The following is a 23443-nucleotide window of genomic DNA, read 5'->3' as shown; positions in this document are numbered from 1 at the left end:
CTGAGGAGAGGCCTTTAAATGTGTGTTGTTTTCAGAGAGCTCAGTTGGGCGACTTTCCTTAGCTTCTCTGAAGGGTTTTATAAATTGAAGATAATTATTAACAGAAGGTGTACTCAGATGATTCATGTAATCTCTCTGCTTAACCTATACTCCTGTACAAGTCAACATTTATTTCTTGTTTGAATTAAGAATAAATAAGAGACTACTTTGTGTAACCTGAAGAGAAACTGATAGAGGAGAAGCTCAAGTTTTCCCCAGCCTAAATTTCTGTAGTATTTTGGCCTATTCTGCAGTAAGTGTTCATGAGATTATCAGTGCAGCATCTTTCTGTATTCCCTCTCTGCAACCCTTCTGTCTAGCACAGAATATCTTTTACAGGGGGGTGTTGTGCCACTCAAAAATGACAACAGTTGGTGTGCTGTTTTAAAAACTCAAGTACAATTTGTATTTTGATTCAGCAGATGGGTACTCAGTAAAGGAGATACATATATATTCAGGGTTGGATACTTGAGGGCCACTTGAGTGTGGCAAGGATTTGCTTTAGCTATAGAGACGGGTGACTAGATGTGTTTTCCACTCTGTAAATTAGTTCCACATTTCAGCTGTGTGTGTTAAAGAGGAGTGAGAGTCTTTTATCGTCTTGAATCCCTCTCTGCAGCCATCCCCTGTGAGGGGACTGCTAGGGCCCTGAGGCCCCTAGAAAAGTGTGAACAATACCGATTATATTAATTTGTTTTAAGGCAAGAGTCCTCAAATTGTGGTTTCTTAAAGAGTCCTCTCAACTCTAGTCTTTGAAGTGTGAGCAAGGTGTTAACAAAGAAGAATAAAACTCTGAGGTTAGTGTCCATTTTTTTGTAGAAGAACCTGTGATAAGAGTAGAAACATTTGATAGGAAAGACATCTCTCTTAATTTTTGTACTGGATTAAAAGTGGACGGGATGGAAAAATGCCAGAAGTGGTGCATTATACACAGAGAAGGTTGAGCTGTTGGCTATTTCTGAGTTTGTATGTGAAACATGAGTTTAAAATGTGCTTATTAATCCATGTCAGTATTTTTGTTGTCCTGGAGACTGAACTTCTCAGGATCTGGGTAAACTTGTACCTCCTCACAGATGTGGGGAGGGGGAAGAGAGCATATTTCTGGCTTGGTAGCCGTTTTACGCAAAATTTTAAAGTCTAGGAGAGGCAAGTCAAAAATACCCTCATCAAGCCCAGACACTGTGTCCATCTGCCACACATTGGCTCCTTAATCTTCTTACTAAATGTCACAATACGCGGTGAAATTACTATGCTTGAACCGACAGTGTCTCTGAAAGAATGGATTGTGAGCGTGGAGAATAGGAACTTTGTTTTCGAAGTGAAAACAGAGGCTGACCTCAGCACTGAAATGCTCCTCTCTCTTGGAGCGTGGCAATAATATATGGAGCTGCACTAGTTCAAACTGCTGAAGCACCCTGGCGCTGCTCCAAGCAGGCGCTTTTTTTCTGATGGGTGTTTCTAATACTTCAAGAAGACAAAGTATGTGTATCTAGATGCCAATAAAACGATCCTCTGTAGGATCCACGGGCTGCATTTCAACCCTAACCTGCGATGCCTGTGTGAATGATTGACTGCCGGTCACCGCTGAAACATTTCTGGCCCTGTGTGCTTTTGCTTATCTGCAGGTTAAATCCCTTCTTGTGGCATGCTCTGTCACTGCTTCACACCTTAACTGAGATGCTTCTGTCCATCTCTGTTGATGGAGATGTGCCACTGCTGCTAAAGAAGCCCTGACCACCGCTGAGCTCACTGACTGAAGCCTGACCTTGCTGCATTCATGATGTGCACAGTGCCCCAACCAAGGTTTGTTTGGTCTCCAGGAAAAAAAACCAAAACACACACACACACAAAAACAAACAAAAAAACCAAATAAAAAACCCCCAACCCCCCCTACATTAAATGGACCAAAAGGGAAAAAGTGTGAGTATTGCTGCATATATGGCGTTTGAGACAGGAATGAGAACAAAATGGGACCTACAATTCCCACTACAGTTATTCTTGGGTAAGAGTGTAGTTTTTCTGCTTAAGAAAAATCAAATAACTTTGTATGTGTTCTCTATCTAGTCTAAATTGTACGCAGCAGAAGAGGAATTAGCTTGCTTAATCTGGTGGGATAGAAAGGTGACCTGTTAAGGGTGGAAGTAAGGAACTGGACTCCAGATTATGACAAGGGATCTGAAAGATTTCCCCACTTAGTGGTCAGTAAATTAAAACTTTGCTCAAGTTCTTGAATTCTCCTCTCTAAGCTTTTGCATAGATTCTTTTCATAACAAAATTCAGCAGCTGAATCTACCTGTCACACCCTGTGAACTGGGATGAGTACCATTACCCTTTAAAAAAAAAAGAAAGACATGTTTTATATTGGAAAATGATGATTCATAGAAAGTCCAGCACCTGATCAAATAGAGTAATGCAAATGGGAAATGATATTGTATGAAAAATACAATAAAAGTGAAAATGGAGTTGCTAAAGAGCCAAGGTTAAATTTGACAATCTATGTGGTTGTTGTGTTTTCTTCCCATTACAAACTTTTACCTACTGTGAAGAATTCTCACACAAAAAATGGATAAATGGGTTAGAAAACATTCTCAATGCTAATTCTGTCTCTGAGTTTTTCAAAAAGCTTTTTTTTTTCCTGAAGTGCCAATTAATTCTCTTCTCTTCACATGCCCAGCCTAGCCTGAGTCATCTGAAAGTAAAATCCTGACTCCCTGAAGCTGCCAGCAATCTTTCCATCATGCCAGGTATCTGGCTCGTGCAGTTTCAATGGAAATTTACCCTCAGGTCTTGATTTCTCGAGTGTCATGGGGTACCTCAGTGTTTCATCCAAAAGCTGAGGAAAAATAACATGGGGACTCTGAAAACTGTTGTCTCATTCTGCTAATGAGAAATGCAAACATAGAAAACTCAAGAATAATATTTATGTACAGCATTGCCTAGGTTATGATCACATATATCCCGAATATGAGAAATGAGACAAAAACACTCATATTTTCACATCCACAGGGCTTCAGTTGGAATTGGCTTTCTCTCATGTGGAGCTTTCATGCTTGATACCAAGTGCTAATGATTCCTGTCTGCTTAAAAAAAGACCCATTAAACTGTCAAACCATCCAGCCGAATTCATCAGGTCTTTTTGAAACAGAGCTTTAACAGGGAGAAAAACAGGAGGGATTTCTAAAACCCCTTTTTCTTTCCTTCTTTTCCAGCTGAAAATTGACTGGCAGCTATCAGCAAATTGAAGACATGGAAACTTTCAGAAGCATTTGCCTTCTAAACTGCTGCTGCCTGCAGTCGTCTTTATATCAGATTTTTATTTGCTTCCTGCATTTTGTTGGAAGCTTTTGACTGAGAATACAGGAAAAAATATTTGAATTGCTTTTGGATTTCTTATAGAGGCTTTATCTTATTTTTGAAATCTGTGAGCTGGAGGTGTATTTCATTCCTTCTCGTTTTTCCTTTTGCTGCTAAATATGTTTGTACCCTGCACAAAGTGGAATGCAAAATAACTGAGTAGTTTGTGAGACTCCGACTACAAAATAACACACTCCCCCCCAACATTCTCAGTAGCTCCATTTTTAACTAAAGATTTGACCTGTAGTGAAGTTAACAAAGTATTTTGATATTCTCCCAGTTCTATGCTTGCATTAAAATTTTAAAAATCTGCCCCAATCTGCTGAGATTTTTTGTTAATTCATGATGATTTGTTTCAATGACATCTTAATTTTTAAATGCTTGTAGATTTTTTTTCCCCCCCAATACTAGTTCTTAACACTACATTAGGAGCTAAAATCCCAAGTCAAAACTTCTCAATGCTAGATTATCTACATGAAACAAATACTTTTATGTATTTTGCCATCCTTTGACATTTGAAACCAGACTACTGCCTTCCTACAAGGGCTGCTTTCTGGAGCTCACAAACAGCTTGGCATTATACACAGAAGACTCAGATCAGTTTTCTAAACAACATTTTTCGTGCCATGCCACCCACGTTATAAGAGTTTGGGGCTTTCCTCGCCTCTTCAGTCTTGCTGTACTTCCTCTTTTATTCCTCTGTCTCCAGTCAGCATGGCAATGTGCGGCTGGAGGCTTGACTTGTGACTCTGGATTGTTTTTTATTTTTTTATTTTTAATGCAATAAGCTGATAGACAAATGCCTGGAAACATTGTCAAGGTATGCTCTCTACATCTAGAAATTAATAGAGCTTTTGTGGGCTTGAGAACTGGGAGCTCAAGTTAAGGGCTGAATTCTAGGTCCTTCACTCTGCTGCGTTTGGTGAATGCATTTGTGTGTGCTTTGCTGCATTCTCCAGGGGAAATACCAAAATTGTAGCTGCTTTGGAAAGATACAGCTGTGTCCAGGTGTTGGCAGAAACTCTATTAATGTGATAAACGGGGGTAACACCATCTCAGGCGTGTTCAGCCCGAGGTATTGTTATTCCCTGTGAAGCTCAAGCCCTGAGAAGAGTGGTGCAGCTGGCAGGAAGGTTATTTACACCATGAGAGGCCACTGATGGCATTCGTGCACCCAGTCTGGGCTGATGCTTTAGCTCTTTGCAGGGTGTGGGACTTGTAGGATTTCTGGTAAGGGTTTTTGTTTGGAGCAGACAGTGCATAGATCGATCAGGGCAGGTGCTGTGATTCAAAAGGAAGCTGTTTCACAGTGATGATCTCACTTATGCTCTAAAATGTTTTTTTTCAGAAGAAAATGTCTATGAATTGGAAAAAAAAATAAAAACAGAGAGGAAAAAATAAAAAGGCTATGAACAATGCCAGATGCCATTAGAGGCTGAGGGTTTATTCTCAGAACATATTTTTAGAAACACTGCTTCAAATAATTTCATCGGTCTAAAGAAAATTGCACCTCATACCCTTTTGTTCTGCTTTTAGAGTAATTTTTTTTTTTTTTTTTTTTTTTTTTTTTGAATGGAAGAATGGGGCTGTTCTGAGTGTTGGACAGGTTGTGCCCTGTGCTTTCAGAAAAGCTCTTTGAAAAGACACTGAGCATTGTTTGTTGTGTTTACATAGTAGGCCTTGGTCTGTGATGAATAATTGAAGTAAAAGTGGCAGGTGAGGTACAAATAATCAGAGGAGATTTTGTGAGTATACTGTAAGTGGGGTCAGCAGACAGTTTTGGCCTTCTTCCATCTTCGTGACCTCCTCAGGACTGGGCTCAGCTGATGGATAATTCTCATGAAATTCCCAGAATCCAACAAATAATCCCCCAACACCAAATAAGTGTTCGTTACCCTGAGTGGAACTAATGATTGGAAGTAAGGCTGGAACTCCAAGGAGAAAAGCTCCCATTTTTCTTATTTTTAGTGGATAGCATTGAGAAGCAGTGTACACAAACATACTCCCTGGGAAGGCCACAACTAATGAGATCGCTAGCAAGCTGCCAGGAGTTAGGAAAAGGAGTTTTCTGCATCCAGCCTTCCTCTGGGTCCTGCCTTATAAATTTCCCTGGGAATTTCACGAGGTCCTAAGCATTGCAATTCGTGTTTCCCCATACCACTGAAGGAGAAAGCACCCTTTTTTTCCCCTCCCCGCCCCGTGTGGGAGAGTGTTAATTGCTATGCCCAGAGGCGAAACATGTATTCTTCTCGCTAGTAATCAAATGATATTTGAAAGCCATTAGACTGCCCAGCATTTGTTACCGGATGGTTCTTGCAGACAACTGGCTTGCCGGGAGCTGCCTGGGGGCCGTCTGGTTATTGAGCTTTTTGGTTTGATCTCGGGAACAACTTCCTGAGCAAATGAAGGGCAAGCGTTAGTTAAGAATGTCTGCCTCAAAGTGTCAGGTAGTTGAAGATGTCGTGTGTTCCTTCATTAAAAAAAGCCTTTGAAAACTGAAGGAGAGGTCACCAGCCCAACTCAGTCTGGTTAATGCTTTTATTTATTTTATATCTATCTATCTATCTATATATATATTTGTTGGCTGGTTTGATTTGATCCAATAATAATCTTATTGGGGGGCAGCCTGTGGAGCGTGCACCAGGAGAAAACGACCTGGCACGACGTGCCACCTCGTCCCGGCTTTACTGGTGGCTAGTGCCGTGGAAACCGGCTTGGTCTGGGCTGTGGGGTGACAGGGAAGGTCCTGCCTCCTGCGCTCAGCCCGGGCTGCTCCACAGGGAAGTGAGGGATCAGCTGCTGAGCACATCCGCAGGTGGAGGCAGAAGCAGGATGCGTTCGGGAAACCGGGCTGCTCTGCAGTCAATAGCTGCAGTCGCTTTGCCTTTTACCTGCGCGCTTTTAAACCAGATAAGCTCTTTTTTTTAATGCCTTCTTTTATCTCAGTGCCAACTATTTCAGGTGAGTTATAGCTGAAAATAGGAGGCTTTAAAAACACTGAAGTTTTACAGCTCTGCGGCATGCTGGTAGTCCGAGGTTTCTTCTTTCTCACGTAACTTCGGAGGCGCAGTTCTGCTCGGAGCTCAGCGCGTGCTTTTTGAAAGATAAAATGCTTGAACTGATTTTATTTTTACTCCCAGACCTAGGTACTAATTAAGCAATACCTGTAAGAGCGGTAACTGTGGCAATAACGTCTCACTTCGCTGATCTAATCTGAAGCTATTAGCAGCTGCAGTAGTTACACCACGAAGAATTTCTCCCCTTTGGCGTGTATTATAAAGGCTGTCCCTCGATTAGGTCAAAAGTGCTTGAAGGCTATTGATTTTTGATCTGTTTTAGGAGAACGCGCCTCTTTTTAACACTTTAACTGCTCAGGCGAAGCAAATGCATTTATGCATCTGATTACCTGTTTATCCGGTCAGGGGAGCTCTGCGAGAACACAAAAATCCCGTTTCTGATCCCGGAGCCGCTGGAGAACCCTGCGCTCGGGGGTGCTGCCCGGCCACACACGCAGGCGGCTGTAAACCTGCGCGGTGGCGTTTGAACAAAGTGGGGTCGCCGCGCTGTTTTCCTGACATCCCGGCGACCAGCTGCACCGACGGGAACGCCTGCTCCCTGGGAATTACTCCTGCCTGCTCCTTGGGCTGGTTGCTAAGTAACCCCGGGTAACCCCGGGGCTGTATGGATCCCTTACGGTGGGTCCCGTACCCTGCAGAGATTTCCAAATTAGCAACGCGGACGTGGGACGGGCTGATGGACTGCGACGCCGCAAGTTCAGCCCCCGCAAACTCAACTTTTTTGTTGAGAGTTTTTCGAGAATGAAATTGGATTAGACCCAGGAATGACGTGTGCTGTTTGATTTCTTTTCCCCCTTGTGCTCTGAGGAGCTTTGTGTTTAGGCAGGCTTTTGTTTCTGGCTCTGAGCTGCTCTTAAAAAAATAAAATAAAAAATTGGGGAGCGTGTCTCGGGGTGTCGAGGGTGATATGCTTGCATTGATTGGCGAGGGTTAGCTGGAGCTGCTTGCGAGTGCTTTGTTCTTCTCACCACCCCCAGGTCAGTTGCACAACATGCCCCTACTGTTCAAAAAGGAAAAAAAAAAAAAAAAAAAAAGGGAAGAAGTAAAGAGAGAGCGAGGGAAAAAAAAAAAAAGAAATGCTGACTAATGCCAGCGGTTTTTCAAATGGCTGATGCAAACCTGGAGAATTTGCATCATCATTCAGCCTAGAGTAACTTGGTATGACAAGAGCTTTAAATACAAGTCCATGCGGAAGCTGAGCTGGTTTCCAATGATAGGGCGGCAGCACGGTGTGAAAACGCAGGTGTTCCCGAGCTGCTGGGCTTGGAGCACGGGAAGGGCTCGCACACTCTTGGAGAGCTTGGTACCTGCGTGTAGGAGCAGTTGCGAAGATAAGGGAAGACGGAGGAAGTGACAAAAGTAGTTGGCTACACAGAGAGGGGGTGAAAAAAAAAAAAAAATACAACTTCAGTTTCTGCTGAAAACTTTTCTGCCTGTGCTTGCCAGCAGTGTGCTGGTGGCACCGTAGCATGTTTAGGAAAGCTGCCGTGCCCACGGTCTCTAATGGAAGCTACTTGCAGGGACGAGCTAATGGCAAGCTGTCCTCTGTGGACAGCGGACAGCCAGCCCGGCGGGGAAAAGTTGTGCTGAAGAAGAAAGTGACGCTTTTGAGGGGGATATCCATCATAATTGGCACTATCATTGGAGCTGGCATCTTCATCTCTCCCAAAGGCATCCTGAAGAACACAGGCAGCGTGGGCATGTCCTTGACTGTCTGGACAGTGTGTGGTATCCTCTCGCTTTTTGGTAAGTCCCTGAAAAGTTTCTAATTGGTCTAGAGGGGCAGCCGGTGAATTATTGTGATTATTTCTCTGATTTTGCTATTGGATAGCAAGTCAGAGTGCGGAGCTTGAGCGCCAATGGGACTGCAGAAGGTCCGCGCCGCACGATGGGTTTGTGGAGTGCGAGGATTTGCAATCCGTGTCCCTCCACTCCCGGCACCAGCCGGTGAAAGCTGGAAGCGTACTTTTTTTTTTTTTTTTTTTTTTTTTTTTTTTTTTTTTTTTAATGGGTCCCTAAAGGAACAGGAAAACCAAATGCGCTTCCCCCCGCCCCCCCGAATGTGTTGTCTGTATATTTTTCTCCTGTCTGTGAAGCGTATTTATGGCTTGCTTGTAAAGCCCCCGGCAGCTGGATGAGCACGCTGCTTGAACACCTCTGAAATGTTTAGACAGCTCAACCTAGTTCCCTAGAGGCTAGAGCAAGGTCTGAGAGGACTAATTCCCACTGTATGTGAGCTGCCTCGGCATGAGGGGCAGCAAAACAGTGCTAATTACTAAAATAATACTAAAATAATACTAGTAACCCCTCTTCCCAGCTTTTTTCTTCCTTCCTCACTCATGATGCTGCTTGGAAAGACTGGGCTACAAAAAAAAAAAAAAAAAAACTGTGATGGAAAAACGTTTGCTCTGAGAGTTTTACCGCTGGCCGGTTTATTGTGGGAGTTTTTGCTAATTCTTTGTATTCTTGAAGAGTGTTGAATTCTGAAGAAGTCCAGTTAAGTACACAAAACCCTCATTCAGAGTGGAAAACCTCACCCTGGCCTCCGCGGGACGGAGGGTTCATTGACCTATTTAATGAGTTAATCTCAAGGAAACTGGAGAACTAACATGAATATTGGCTTTATTTAAAAGGAAAACTACTAGTTTACTGGCAGGAGGTGAAGAGGACAAAGAGGTACTAAGTGTCTACTTAATAGGCGGAACATGCTAATGCCATCTTGTAAATTGTCTCTGAGCTTCAAAGAAATACTCTTTACAGTCTAAACCCACCCAGAACAAACAAGCAGTCCGAGTAAATTAGGAGCCAGTTGGGTCTAATGGTAGATACATGGGTACGACGTGCGGCATAATTTCTTGTACAAATGTGGAAGTTCTGCCTGCAGCAAATTCCCCTATCAAGAAAAACCTCAGATGCTATTTGTAACCCTGTCAAAAGATCTTGGTCATTTGATTTACTTAACCTAGAATTTGCTTAAGCACTGCATGTAGGGCTGTATCTTTAGTAGTAGTAATCTTCTGACTGTGATATAGTCTGTACAAAAAAAAAAACAAAACGAAAAAAGCCCCACAAAACCCCCCAAACAAACAAACAAAAAACACCAACACCCCCCCCCCCCCCTTTCTCTCTTTTATCAGACAGATTTTTTAGGTCATTTTCCAGACCTCTAGTTATGAAAAACTGTGTAATTTGGCGCAGCAAATGGTAGTATCTTGTTCTCAGAATGGATCTGTTGCAGTTTGTTTATTTTTTGATTGTTCTTGTTTTTTTTTTCTTAATAAATTATTTTTGTTCCCATCATGACTCAGTTATAGCTAAATCACATATAGAGGTCACATAAGGGCTTGCTGAGGCTGTCTTCATAACTAATATTAAAACACAATTTCATTTCATCCTGAGCCTCAACAGAACAGGCTGGCAAAAGAAAAATACAGAAACAACTTTTTTTAATGTGGCTGTGAGGATTCTTTCAAACACATCTTCAGGTAAGCTAAAGAGTAGCGGATGAAAGTTGCCACATTTTTTCAAAGCCCCAAACAAAACCAAATGGACAATGCTGGGGAATTTACCATCGCGTGGTGCAGCTTTAATGGGCTTGTACACGTGGTTTTGACAACTGTGGTTCTTATCTAAAAGTGTTGTGATGTAAAGGCAGGCAAAAAAAGAGAGCTGAAATGACTCAAGGTATGTTGCTGATCTTAACTCTGTGTGATGCAGTGCTAACAAACTTTATTACAGTTTATTGCTGGCTTCTCAGCGTCTTCCAGGAGGGCTGCCTCTGTTTCTTGGTTGTAGAACACTGTTGATGTGCTCCACCTGCGGAGCTGTGAATCCCCGGCTTTGTGGCTGGCTGACGGTTCCTGACCTTCCACTGCATTTGTAGCGCACAAAAACGCTCCACCAGAGTTGAGAAGCTGTGACCAAGCCTCCCTCCCCATGAGTTTTGTATGTAAGATGTTAGGAGTACTGCTGAGGAAAATTCTTATTCTTGCAGATCCTGCTTCCAAATTTTGGCCGTTTGGTTGCTTTTGTGAGCGGCTGAGGAGAGGTAAAATAGAGTTTTCAGACCTTCAGAGTTTAAGCCAGGCATCTCAAAGGCTGGAAGGAGAAGATCAGCCTTTGATAACAAGCAAGTGTGTCGGGAATCTTTCATTTAGTGGTGCAGTCTGGCCGCCTGGGAAGTTGGGCAGCTGGTGTGACATCCAATTTTGTGGTCCCTCTTCACAAGATGCAGAGTAGAAAAAACACTTCCTGCAGATAGCTTGTCCAGTGGCTTTAAGTGTAACTGGATAAATGGTTTGGTTTACTGCTTGTCTAGCTGAATGAATTAAAGCTTACAAAATTCATTGGAAAAAAACTAAAATATATAAAAAGTAGTTGTGATGCCATGGCAGCTCTGTTGTTCAGGCTATAAATGTTTTGGTAGGTATTTCTGGATATCTCTCATGTTGGCACTGTTGAATTCTCCCAGGTGCCCTCTGCTATGCTGAACTAGGAACGTGCATTAAAAAATCTGGTGGTCACTACACCTATATCCTGGAGGCCTTTGGCCCGTTACCTGCATTTGTGAGGGTCTGGGTTGAACTACTCATCATTCGGTAAGTGTATCATGATTCTGTTTCTTTTCTGATGGCTATGCACCTGTCAGTCATTAAGGAAAAAAAATCTCTGCTATATGTTGGGGGGAAAAAAAAACCCCCACATATTTTGGTTAATTAACTGTGTTCTTTTACTATGATTGCTTCAGAGGGTTTAAAAACACTGTTCTGCTCATCAGCTTTGAGGTGTTCAAGGAGACACGTGTGCATATGTGGGGGAAATATGAAAGCTTCCTGCCCCAAAAATTCAATTACTTGCCTTGATTTTGCTGAGGTTACTGTCTCCATTGATGTCACTAATAATGTTAACCGTACCTAGATTTAGCACAGCGAAAGAGGGAAGTCACCTTTACCTTTTCTCAGTCTCGGCACTACCTTCTGCAGCAATTGCTGTTGTCTGTGGGTACAGGAATAACTCCTGGTGAAACTGTTGTCCAGTAATTTCCAGAGTTAGGGGCACCACATATGCTTTACATGTCAGATTTGGCCCTGAATTTTTGCTTTTCTGGAGTGTTGGAGAAGTTGACTCTTCCTTGGAAAAACATTAATTGACCAAATAAAGAAACACTGTCTTCATTTACTTAAGATACCCGATATATTGCCTCGGTGTCTAAGCCCGTGACTCGTGCAGCCTTTGACACTGTGCAGAAGAATTACAATATGAAGATGTTGAATCACGTGAGATAAACTTTCACAATGTAAACGGATCAACATATCAAACTCATGTGTAGCCTCTCTTTTTATTTTTACAGTTTTGCTGAGTTTGGTGATCTTGGTAGGTGTAGAGCAGGGCAGCTCACTTGTACAAAATGACTTTGGGCACGCTCTATCCCTGCCCCAGGCTGGCTAGCACTTCTTTCCCCTCTCTTCCGCAATCGGCGGATTAGTCACAAAGGAGGCACAAGCCTCATTTCCAATCACAACTATGTTTACATAACACCGACAAGTTCTAGCGTCGACTGTTGAGTTTAAAAGTGCTGACGGTGCTGAGTCATTATGAATCTATAAATCCTTGTGTTGTTTCCAGAGGAAATAACTTTGTACGTCAGATGGTCCAACACAACCTCCCCACCGACACATGACCTTTGAATTAACTGCATAATTTCCATCAAATGTGGTGAAAGGGCGGATGTCTCGACTGTATGAACCTTTTGCCAAAAAAGGAAAATCAGGCAGTGGAGTGAGACCTAGGTTTTCGCAGTGCTGTGAACAGCTATATCATTTCACATCAGCGAATCAACAAAAGGGAGCAGCATTAGAAATCCCCCTCTTAATCTGCGCCTTGTTTCCACAGAGGCAACTTATTAACCTAGGCACAAACACCCACAAGAAACCAGGCGTCGTAAATTCCTTTCCTCACGAAACAACTATTTTCTTACGTACGACAGTGTCCCAGGAGTCTTGTGAAAATGCTTCTAGTCATCATGATCTGCCCCACACCCAGAAAATAATCATGTTGCATGGGAGAGAACATCAGTGGATTCTTTAATCACCCAATCTGAGAGGCAGCGAGGAAGGCGTACGTGTTGTAACCTGCAGAGTTACAGAGATCAGAGCAGCGCTGCTGAAACTCTGTGTGGAGTTCTGTATCTGACTCCTGCATCAGGAAACTAATTGACTGCTACTATCAAAGAACTTGAGACCTCGTATACGTTCATTTTTTGTTTTCAGCAGATGAAGTTGCACACAGACAGCTCAGCTAGGCTGGTTGTTCTTCTGAAAAATCACAGGATTATCGCACTCATAGGCTGGTGGAGGAGTCACAACCACAATAGACATTTCTTGCTCTCATATATCTCTGTAAAGCCACTACTTGACAGTGGAGGACACACTTATTGACTCTGCCCACACACCTGATTAGTTCTGCCTTACACTGCACTGCTTCTCACCCAGTGGACCCGCGAACCTTTTTCTCTCCCAATGCCAGGTTGTGTGGATTTTATATATATTTATATACCCTTGAAAAACCCCCAACAACGACTTTTCGAACAAGTGAAGGCGGCAGGGTGAATGCGTTGTCTGTAGAGCTTCCCTGTGCTGGTTGCTAAACAAAGGCTGGATGAGAGGGTGCTGCCAGGTGCCTGACTCACCTGTGGTATGTGCTGGGCCCTGCCCTGGTCCTCATCTGGTGTCTTCCCGTATCCTTGCCCTTCAGGGAAAGCTGATCTTTCTTCCTGCTCCTGAGCACGCTGCTGTTGAGGCCGGCCAGCCTGCCTGTAGTACTGTCGTCTAAAGGAAAAAGCAGAGAATCAGTAAGGTTGGAAAAGACCTCCAAGATCATTGAGTCCAACCCTTAACTCAGCCCTGCTGAGTCTGCCACTAAGCCGTGTCCCTAAACACCCCATCTGTGTGATTTTTAACACTGCTCCATTATTTTGACTTTTGTCTCCCACTGTTTCACCGTGCTGCCAGCAACATCCCCCCCCCAGACATGGGAATGTCAGAGGCAGAGCTGTTTATTAGAGGTGTAATTTAGGAGCTATGTTTTTGGAAACGTAGTGGTGTGGCTAGCAGTGACTCCTGCTTTAAAAAGGCAAAATGTGAGTTCTGGGGAAAGGAGCTAAGATTGAGGAAAAAAGTCTGGGACAACTCCAAAGATCTGATCTTTCATCTGATCTAGGGCACTCCAAAACTACTTCTGGCAGGCTGCATGCAGTATTTGAAAACTGGAAACCTGGTGATCTTTTGATATGAATTAGAAATACTGCACTGAGGTAAAGGCAGTAAATGAATGTCTGTGAAAATCCAGACAAAATTTGCCGAGCCATTTGCTGGCCAGTGAGAGGAACATTCCCATGCATGGGAAATGTGTGTGCAGCAGCCCTTGCTCATCCATGCAGAGACTTGCTGGGGAGGATTGTTCTGTTCTCTGCTGCTCTGCAGCTTGGTCCAGCACAGTGTGTGACTTCTGGGCCGAGTCATAGCATAAGGAAAGTGGGTTTTGTTTCCAAGGTGCAACTCCCTTGTGGAAAATTCTTTCATTGTTTGATGGAGAAGGACAATGTCTCTGCAGAATTTTTACTCTGTTCCGTAGAATTTTTATGAAAATACTGTGAAGTGAGGTGTTGCGGATTTTTTCACGAGAAATTTGCACGGACCCTTGCTCAACTCAGAAATCCTTTGAGAATCGTGTGCCCTTCTGTCCTACAGGGTGTATGTGGTAAACCACAGATGCCATCAGCTGTCCTAAAAAGGGTGCAAATGTCCTCCCAGATGGAACATGAGCAGTAACGTGCAGGCACAGGCTAATTTGCTGCTATAATGTGTGTCAGTGCCAGGGCTTCTGTCAAACAATTAGCTTCTCTCAAAGAGAAAGGCTGCATGAATATTACGATCATTTCAAATTTGGAAATGCAACAACTTTGTGGGGTGTTGGAGAGCTTATCTCTCACTGTGAAAAGCTCTAACTGACCAGAGAAAGAAGCATTGTGTCTTTCTTCATATTCCTTTGTTTTATGGTATTCTGTGGGATACTGCAGGGATTTTTGCTTTCACTTGCAGTGATAGGAAGTTGTTAGTCAATAAAAGGAACAAATTCTGTTTGTATTTTAGAAAATCCCATTTGGACTGTCTCAGAATTTAATGAAAGACCTGGCTAGATTTTGGATACTTATTTTAGTAAAACAGAATTCTCAGCCTGACTGAAATCCATTTGCTTGTGTCTCTGAGGGGTGAGATATATCTGACCACTAAAATTAGCTGGTTTTTGTGCAGCGTGTTGCCCATGTAATCTGATTCTGGATATGTTCTCTTCAAGTGAGCGAATGAAGATTTCTGTTGATAACTTTTCCTTTTTGATTATGACTGCTTTGCAACGTGGAAGTTGTAAGTGCCACCCTGGTAAGAAGTGTTGCTGTCAAGATCAGAAGCACTGAGGAGTGCTACGTTCAGAAACTTCGGTACATGTCAGCAAAGCTGCAAGAAAGCACCAAAATTGAGGCTCACAGTTCTCTGATAGTGAAGTTACAGCACGATCCAGTAAGAACAATAACTGTGTACTATTGCAGATTAGTTTTGTGACTTTGTTTTTGGTTTTTTTTTTTTCACTGTAGCCCTGCTGCCACCGCAGTGATATCATTGGCATTTGGACGCTACATCTTGGAACCTTTCTTTATGCAGTGTGAAATCCCAGAACTTGCGATTAAACTTATTACAGCTGTCGGCATCAGTAAGTATCCCGCTGTAGGTTTCAGGGAAGGGTAGAGATGATATGAATTGAAAAACAAACAAACAAACAAAAAATAGCACACTCAGCAGGTCGTTGTTTAATGTAAATCATGAATTACTGCCAGGGGCACCTGTGGGACATTTTGCCTGGGTGTGTGTGTTTGTGAGCAAACGCGGGAGCAAAAAGAGCAGCAGACTTTATCAATGGCAGGGAAAGTCTGTTGGAATTGATGGCCAAATTTTCATTATTTTTGTAGAAGCAATTTTAGTCCCTTAGAGATGGCGAGGCAGTGCCAGAGGTATGGAAGAATGGTTACCTGCTCTAAGTGCTTTGCTCTACCTTGGTTTTAGGAGGCAGCGGAATGCCAAGTATGTTGTGGTGAAGAAACGTTGTTCTCTTGAGTTGCAGACAGGCAACGTGAGGTCATCTCCCCCAGTCCCACTCTTTCCATCCTGGCAATAATCCTCGTTGAGGCGCTTGTGGTTCAGAAAGCAGGAACCTGATTTTGGGAGCAGAACAAGCAGCCTGGGGCACGGTTGTTGCTGGCTTGTTGTCCTGCACTTGCTAACTCTCTGGTTAGTGCAAAAAGGATAATTTAGGGTTGCAGAAGGCCAATATTTGCAATGGAAAGAGGGACACCACCCTGAGAGCAGAGGCTTTGCAGTGTTCCTGGGCTGGTGTGGAGGATGTATGAAATTGGAAGGCACAAAAGGTGATGGGAATGGGGCTCTGGAGCTTTTAGCATTAGAGGCTTGTTTCCAGGTCTGTCTGGTCACGGGTGAGGATGTTCCTTGCGGGCACACGTTGGAATTCAGCTGTGCTGGGAGGGAGTGCAGAGTAGACCTCAGTAATTAGTAACAGATTGTTCCTTTCAATTTGCTCAGTGCACATATCAGAAACAAAAAGACTGGAAAAAGGAATTAAGACATGCAAAATGATCAAAGGCCTACAGAGAGCCCTTCAGTTTTGCACAATAATAGGTTCAGATGACTTTTTCTTTCTTTGGGGCAAGGAGTTCAATTGACATTGAAATTTCCAGTCTCCAGGTTACTGTGGTTTTTTGTGGGAGCTCTCTCGATAAGATTTCCTTTCTGCTGGGAGTGTTAAAAAATCAGTATGTGACTGCACTCCTTTCTAACTTAATTATGCACAAACTATAGGTTTCATAGGAGTAATTGAATTAGGGCTTTGAATTTTGAGGTCAATGACTTTTTACAGCTACATCTGTCTAAAACATTTCAGTGCAAGATAAGAGCGAAACAGATGTTCAGTAAGTTAAGGTCACTGAGACAGAAGGAATGTTAAGTGAGGACTCCACCAAAGCGTTTCGTTAATTGCATGTGATTCAAGCACAATAGGTGAACAATCTGAAATATGTTTTTATTACTTTTAATTTGAGCGAAAATCTGTGTGATAAGCCACTGGCAAAATAATAGAACAAATAAGTAGCGTTGCAGGGGAGGTGGGGTTGGGCTGAAATAATCACAGCCTGAAGGGAGAGGGGAGGTCACAGCAGATGCTCCTGTACAGAGTGGGTCTGTACAGCACAGGTAGGATGAACTGGCATTTCACTGGAAGAAGGGAATCTTGTAGGAAACTTGTAGAGGTGAATGGGACGGAGCTGAGAAAAATGGTGATGTGTCAGACTGAGGCTTTATTCTTTGCAGTTTGCTCCACAGTGGAGTTTCCTTTGTAGTAGTTCTTAGAGCTTCTGCTGCACTTAAGCTCAGTGATCCCAGAGTGTCTGACTGTTCTCCTTGTATGGTAAGAGTCAGCTGCTGGGTTGGTAATTGTTATGAATGTTTGGTATTGGTCTTGTAGGCAGAGTGATAGATAAGATTAAGTTAGTGAGCTGAACAGACGCTTTGGAGCCCTGAAGATCTTATAATCCAATATAATGGTGCAAAAAGTAGTATTTGTTTCCCCTTCAAATTTTAAATTAATCAGAAAGGGAAATGACACGCCTTCTTTCTTACCCATGGCTGGTCCCTTTTCCTTCCTTGCCTGATGAGAGAGCACTTGTTGTGTACATGTCTTTATTGCACAGGGAAAAGGCAGTGGGATGCACCACTGAACTCTGTCCTTGGCTGAGACTTTGTTCCATTGTTTTACCTTGTCACTTCTCATTGTACTTGAAAGGAGAGGGAGAAATTTTGAAAAATCTTCAGGAGATCCCCTGATCCCAAACACAACCAGTCTTATCTGAACAGTTTGTCACAGGTGTTTTTCTAAACTAGTCTTAAAATCTGCAGCATGAGTTTCTCAAACCCTCCCTAGTATTGCAGCCCAGTTTTTTCTATCCTTGTCACAATACAGATTTCCCCCTTTTTTTTTTTTTTTTTTCCCCTCTGCCTGAATCTCTATTGATGCATCTTAAGCCTGTTGTTAAGAGGTTGACTGTGATGGATGCAACTAGGATTATTTTGGGGAGTGGCAAAAACTATCGCTTCTCTACCAGCCACCAAAAAGTATTTCTTGTAGAGGCGCTACAGACATTCTGTTCCTGACTATTTCCCCTCTGTGCCTCTTCAGTGAAAAAAGAATGATGGTGCAGAGGAGATAGAGATCAGATGAGTGTTAAAATGCAACTACTGGATATGGTGACATTTTAAAAAATCCCTTTTTATTGCTTAATTATTTATAGAAAAAAGACACATGCTGGGCACAAAGTTCCCCTCAAAATCAGCTGTTCAGGGCAATCCTGAACAATCTGCAAAAACAAATTTTCTGTTCTACAATATGCTGCTTTCATTTATGGTTGCTTTTATTATGAGTTTTCTCCTTTTAACATGACCAACCAACCAAAATGTCCAAACATTTCAATGTCTCAGTAGAGACAAGGATGCTTGTGTGGAGTCTCTTTTCAGATGCCACAGCTTTCTGAACCTCTGAAGCAAAACCTTCCTGTTCTTTTCAAACTTAGAAATCACTTGCGTTCGCTTGGTGTTTCTTAGGCAAATCTTCACGAGGAGAAAAACCTAGATCAAATAAATACTGGATATGCAGAACTCAGTTTGTCAGTCTGCCATAAACTTTTTCTCAACTCAGTTAATTTAACTGTATGTGAAAGAAGAGCAGATATCTCAAGGATTTTTATTGCACTATACATTTCACCGACTCCTAGAATGGTTTAGGTTGGAAAGGATGTTAAAGATCGCCCTGTCATGGGCAGGGACATTTTCCACTAGATCAGGTTGCTCAAAGCCCTGTCCAACCTGGCCTTGAACATTTCCAGAGACAGGATATCCAATTATTTCAAGAAAATAAATGGCCAGGTAGAGGAGAGAGAAGCACAGGGATGGACAGCTGGAGGAAATGCCAGCAGGGGACGAGCCCTTCTAACTCCCCACTTTGTTCCAGCATAGCTCCAGGACACAAAGCAAAGGGATGTTGCCCACCTTTGTTCTGATGCTGAAGGTAGTCTTAGGAGAAAGGGTTGAAAACTCATTCTTCTCTTGAAGTGAAAGTTGATCGACTCCCCCATATTTAATTGTTTCTTGACATGAAGAAACATCGTTTATTTGTATCTACCCTTTTCCTAATGGTAAACTTAAATGTATAGGTAACAGGAAGGGATAAATTGCACTGTGAGAGGTATCAAACTCTTCTATCAGTACGTAGCCTGAGTAGGAACTGAGCCTGCTCCAAACTTTTCACGCAGCCTCCGTATCAGAAAGAAGATAAACAGGTTTCAGTCGTTAAAAACTGTGAGACTGAAAATCACTTATTGACTCGAGTTTTTGCACTAATTCATATATGTATTTTGGGCGTTTTACACTGCAATAATATACAATTCCCCACCCCACCCTACCCTTTTTTTTTTTTTTTTTTTAATTTTAATTTTATTTTATTTTATTTTTTTTTTGGGAAGCCTGCTAAAAACCTCAAATACCCCAAACTTTGGCTATTAGAGGTAAAGTTATGCTTGAAAACCGAGCTTAGCTGTACAGGTCTAGCAGTGCTTGCTGGCAAATGCTCCAGCCCCAAGTTTTACTGGTGTCTATGTGAGTCTATAATTATGTACCTTTTCTTCCCCTCACCGTGGCAGATGTTGCAGATGCCACTCTCTACTGCTGACAGTCTTCAGACAAGCAGTTTACATGAAAATATCTCTTGGATTGCAGGGATATGCTCTGATATGCTCTTGCAGATATGCTCTGATAGGTGCTTTTGTGCTTCCTGTGACTTTTAATTGGCTCATTAGGGTCTTCAAATTGAGGGTATTTTTTGGCGTATTTTTTAAATTCCCTCACCCTAAAAGTCTGACAAGTTATGGGAGAGCAGTTTTCTAGGTCTCCTGCTGAGGCAATGAAACAAATACTCTGAAAAGTAGGCCAGGATGTAATGCTCGCTGCGGCTTCTCCTGTTAGGTTTTGTTATCCATCTGTAGCTGTGTCTGTGGGAGGAGATTGTGAAAAACATGCTTGGTGTTTCCATTGTGTTTGATTGTTCACGAGCCCCATTTTGTTCTCCCTCCACACTCCTCCTGGTTAGAATTCATCTTGTTTTTACCAATGTATTTAGTTCAGGTAGTCTGTGCTCCCCGTATAGTCAGTGGAGAAAGAGGAGCTTCTGAGGGTGAGTTATCTCATCTGGGATAGGCATGTCACAGAGGTATTGTCGTTCATCCTCTGGAGCTAGCTGCCTTCACTGAGGATGCAGCCACATTTAATGCCTGACTTTTAGTTAGAAGAGTTAGACCTGAGCCCTCCTTTCACTACCCATTTTCTGAGAAACTGCCGCTCCTTCTGATGTTTTCCATCCCTTGTCAAAGTGTCTGCAATCACTTTCTCTAAGCATCTCCAACAGGCCCTGTTCTGAAGACTAATGGCCATAGTCCCAGAATGCAATGTCCTTGCTGAACCCTGGCACAGCTGTCATCATCTTTCCTTGCTTTTCAGCAGCTTTCTCCACGACTCCACTTCCCCACTGCCTTTCACTACCCTGTTGCTAACACAACCAGTACTATGGTGCTGGTACTCGTGTAAGCCCCACGTTTCTAGACGAGTGCCATGCACATAGAGCCATCAAGACTAAGTATCTTATTATAAAATACTACTGCTATTATCAATAGTATATAATAAGCAATAATGTATTTGTATTATGTAATATTATACTATGTTATAAAGAAGGCTGTAAACTCTTATAGCCTAATAAGTAAAATAAAATATAAAAAATATAAAACTGGTCTCAAATTTTCTAAGCACTTGGAAACACTTTAATCTCAGCCCTGCAACCTGAATTACCGCTAGTGCAGTCCTCCAACTCTGTACTTACTCTAATGAAGGACCATCAAGGGACATTTGTATCAAGGGCCTTTTTACAAGGGCAAGCAGTGGTAGGTGTCCTGGTTTCAGCAAGGCTAGAGTTAGTTTCCTCTCAGTAGCCTTTACAGAGCTGTGTTTTGCATTTGGAATGAGGATGGTGTGGATGACACCTCGATGTTTTGGTTTCTTGCTAAGTCCAGTTTTTCCTTGCCTCCATGCTCCGCCAGTGAGGAGGCTCACAAAAGAGACTGGGGTGGGGCATAGCCAGGACAGGTGACCTGGACTGACCACAGGGGTATTCCACACCACAGATCATCATACCTGGTACATAAACTGTGAGGATTTAAATGGAGAGGCATCTGGTCTGGGTTTGGGAATGGGGGTCTGGCTCTATTCATTGGGTGGTGAGCAGTTGTATTGTGCAGCATTTGCCTTTTTTTTTTTTTTTTTTCCCCCTTTTTTTTATTATTTACCATTATTACTGTATTTTACTTTGTTTTCAGTTATTAAACTGTTACAAGTTTTACTCTGATTCTCCTCCTCGTTCCAGTGGTGGGTAGGGGGTGAAAGGGAGGAGTTGAGCAAGCAGCTGCCAGGTTTAATTTCCATTTGGGCTGAAACCTTGACAAGAGGATGAGGGGCAATGGCTTCATACTGGAAAAGGGCTGGTTTAGATTGGAAGAAGTTTTTTCTGGTGTGGGTGGTGAGACACTGGCACAGGTTGTCCCGAGGAGTTGTGGCTGACCCATTCCTGAAGCGTTTGAGGCCATACCCTCCAGTAACATTCTCATACGTGCGTCAGGAAGGTGAGACCAATGCATTAGAAAACCTGGAGGAGCTCTCTCCACTCGTGTTACCTACTCTGACCTGTGTAAGGTGACAGATTGATTGCTGCAGTCAGCTTGAACTCTGGGTAAGCTGGATATCAAATTGCAGATCCTCTTACACAAACAAGCTCCTCCTTGACGTTTTCTTGTGCTCTGGTCCATGCCTGGGCTTCACTTTCTACAGAAGGAAAGTATGATATCCCGAGTTTTCTTGGAAAATTAAAATAAGCTAGTGCTTGACTATGACACTAGATTTTTTTTTTTAATTAATTTAAACACTTCTGGTCAAACAAATATTTTAAATATATTTTGCTTAAATGACAGTTGTTGGTCTTGCTGGTAATCAAGCCCCAGGAAAAGAAGGGGAGACTTAGACGTCATTAATATCCATCAGCTACCTAAAGGGCTCTTTCAAAATTTAAATGAGTCAAGATATGTCAGTGTAATATTGGAACAATAGAGTAATGAATCAGGGCCCTGGAGTTTCTGTTGCCTGCCAAATATAGGTATACAAGGAAGTAGAAAGGCAAAAAGAAGAAGGTATTTGGGTTTCAAGTGAAACTTTGCAGAAGTCTAAGTGATTTCTTTGTTACTTCAGAACACTTCAGCTCTGAAATATGGTGAGATGCAGAACCGAGTAAAGATTTTGATCTTCGAGATCCTTTTCTGGTGAAAAAATTGTGTTAGGTGATATTGTGAGTATACATTGACTTGTAGATTGCCCATTTGAGAGTGGGACTGTCTCTCTCCCAAATAAAAACTCTAGAAAAATACTTCCTTTTTTTTCCCCCTGGAATTTTTGTTTTAAAAAATAAAATATAGGAAAAACCGTAAAAATATATAGAAATATATTTATATAAAATAGATAAACATATATTAAAAATACAGTGGGAATTTTCTCCCTTTTCCATTGAACTCAAACTACTTTCAGTTGAAATGAGAAGATTTAAAAATATTTTTTAACCTTGCTGGTGAAGAGAAACTGTATAAACAACTGGAGATAAATCATCAGGGGTTTTTTTTCCCAGAAAGCCTGTGCCATGCCAGATTTACAGTGCTAGCTCCTACAAACTAGCAAATTGTGCTTCTGTGTGTCCCAAGATGTGCGATGCCGCTGATGATTGCACAAACGGATGCTCTTGAGAGAGCTTGAATTACAGGAGGATTGAGATGAGGAGCTACTTCATTAGCTCCATATGATGGCAAGGAGGAGAAGAACATGCTTGACCACGTTTCCCTGAAGCAGCTGGGGAAAGAGATTTTTTCTATCTAGTAAAATGGCTCCCATTTTCCATTCTTTGGGGAAATTTTAATTTTTTTTTAACGTCTACTCCTTCTGTTTAAGTTAACTAGAATAAGTGGCACTAAAATGATGAAACCCGCCCCCCTCCTGTCAGTCAGTGCTGTAGGAAGTGCTAGAAGATGCTGTGCCTGACCCAGAAGGAGATGTGAGTGGGCCAGGCAGGATGTAAAAACCCTTCTCACTGATCTCTCCACATGCTGATGAGCTGCAGACCTGGACTTTGTTTTCAGGAAGTAAAAGGTCTCAGTTTCTTCACTGGTTCCTAGCAAGGGTGGGAATTGCACTCTGGCCCTCCTGCATCTCAGGTGGTACAGCAGAAAAATGGGCAAGAATGTGGAAAAGAGGACCAGAGGTACAAATTTCTGCATGGCCTAAACGAGGGTGAGAAAGTTTAATATGGGTTATTATTAATTGTTATTGTTTTATGAAAAATAAAAATCTCTACTCAAAGCAGCACAAAGAAATCTGGAGTGACAAGAGTTGGGCAGTAAATTTCTTTCATCCGAAGCTGGGTCCTGCCAGCCAGGTGCCCACCAGCAGCCGACAGTTCTGGGTCAATGAAGCTGTAATTTGGTGTGAGGGGTGTCGGGCAGAGAAGGGACAGATGGATGGCCAGAGCAGTGGGTGAGGCACAGGGGCTCAGCTCAAGCCTTTGGTGTGGTAAAGGGGGATGGGAGAAGTGGGAGGACAAGAGCTGGAGAAGGTTATTGGGGTGTATTTCCTTTAATGCATCAGGATCTGCTCTTTGTGTGACCTCTCTGCTGGCAAAGAATTTTTGTGACAATTATTTCTTTCTGACTTTTCTTTTTC

The 23443-nt window shown here is 42.5% G+C and overlaps 1 protein-coding gene across 7 annotated transcripts in view; it reads left to right on the top strand.

Annotated features, from left to right (window-relative positions):
- Nucleotides 1-23443, top strand: part of SLC7A11 (solute carrier family 7 member 11) — a 74612-nt gene that overhangs the window by 6987 nt on the left and 44182 nt on the right. For 4 of the 7 annotated variants that reach the window (XM_058420755.1, XM_058420756.1, XM_058420757.1 and 1 more), the window contains 5 exons: nt 1665-1842; nt 3249-4213; nt 7991-8216; nt 10942-11068; nt 15121-15236. In XM_058420755.1, coding sequence (XP_058276738.1) covers nt 4193-4213; nt 7991-8216; nt 10942-11068; nt 15121-15236 — 490 coding nt within the window. In that variant the 5' untranslated portion in view covers nt 1665-1842; nt 3249-4192. Of the gene's footprint in view, nt 1-1664; nt 1843-2713; nt 2784-3248; nt 4214-7783; nt 8217-10941; nt 11069-15120; nt 15237-23443 lie in introns of those variants that run through there. The other 3 variants (XM_058420759.1, XM_058420760.1, XM_040065354.2) reach the window with 3 other exon arrangements.

This window comes from Hirundo rustica, chromosome 5 (genome assembly GCF_015227805.2).
Source record: "Hirundo rustica isolate bHirRus1 chromosome 5, bHirRus1.pri.v3, whole genome shotgun sequence".
Taxonomy (NCBI): Eukaryota; Metazoa; Chordata; class Aves; order Passeriformes; family Hirundinidae; genus Hirundo; species Hirundo rustica.
The sequence above is the reverse complement of the archived record's forward strand: the minus strand, read 5'-3'. Positions and strand labels throughout refer to the sequence as shown.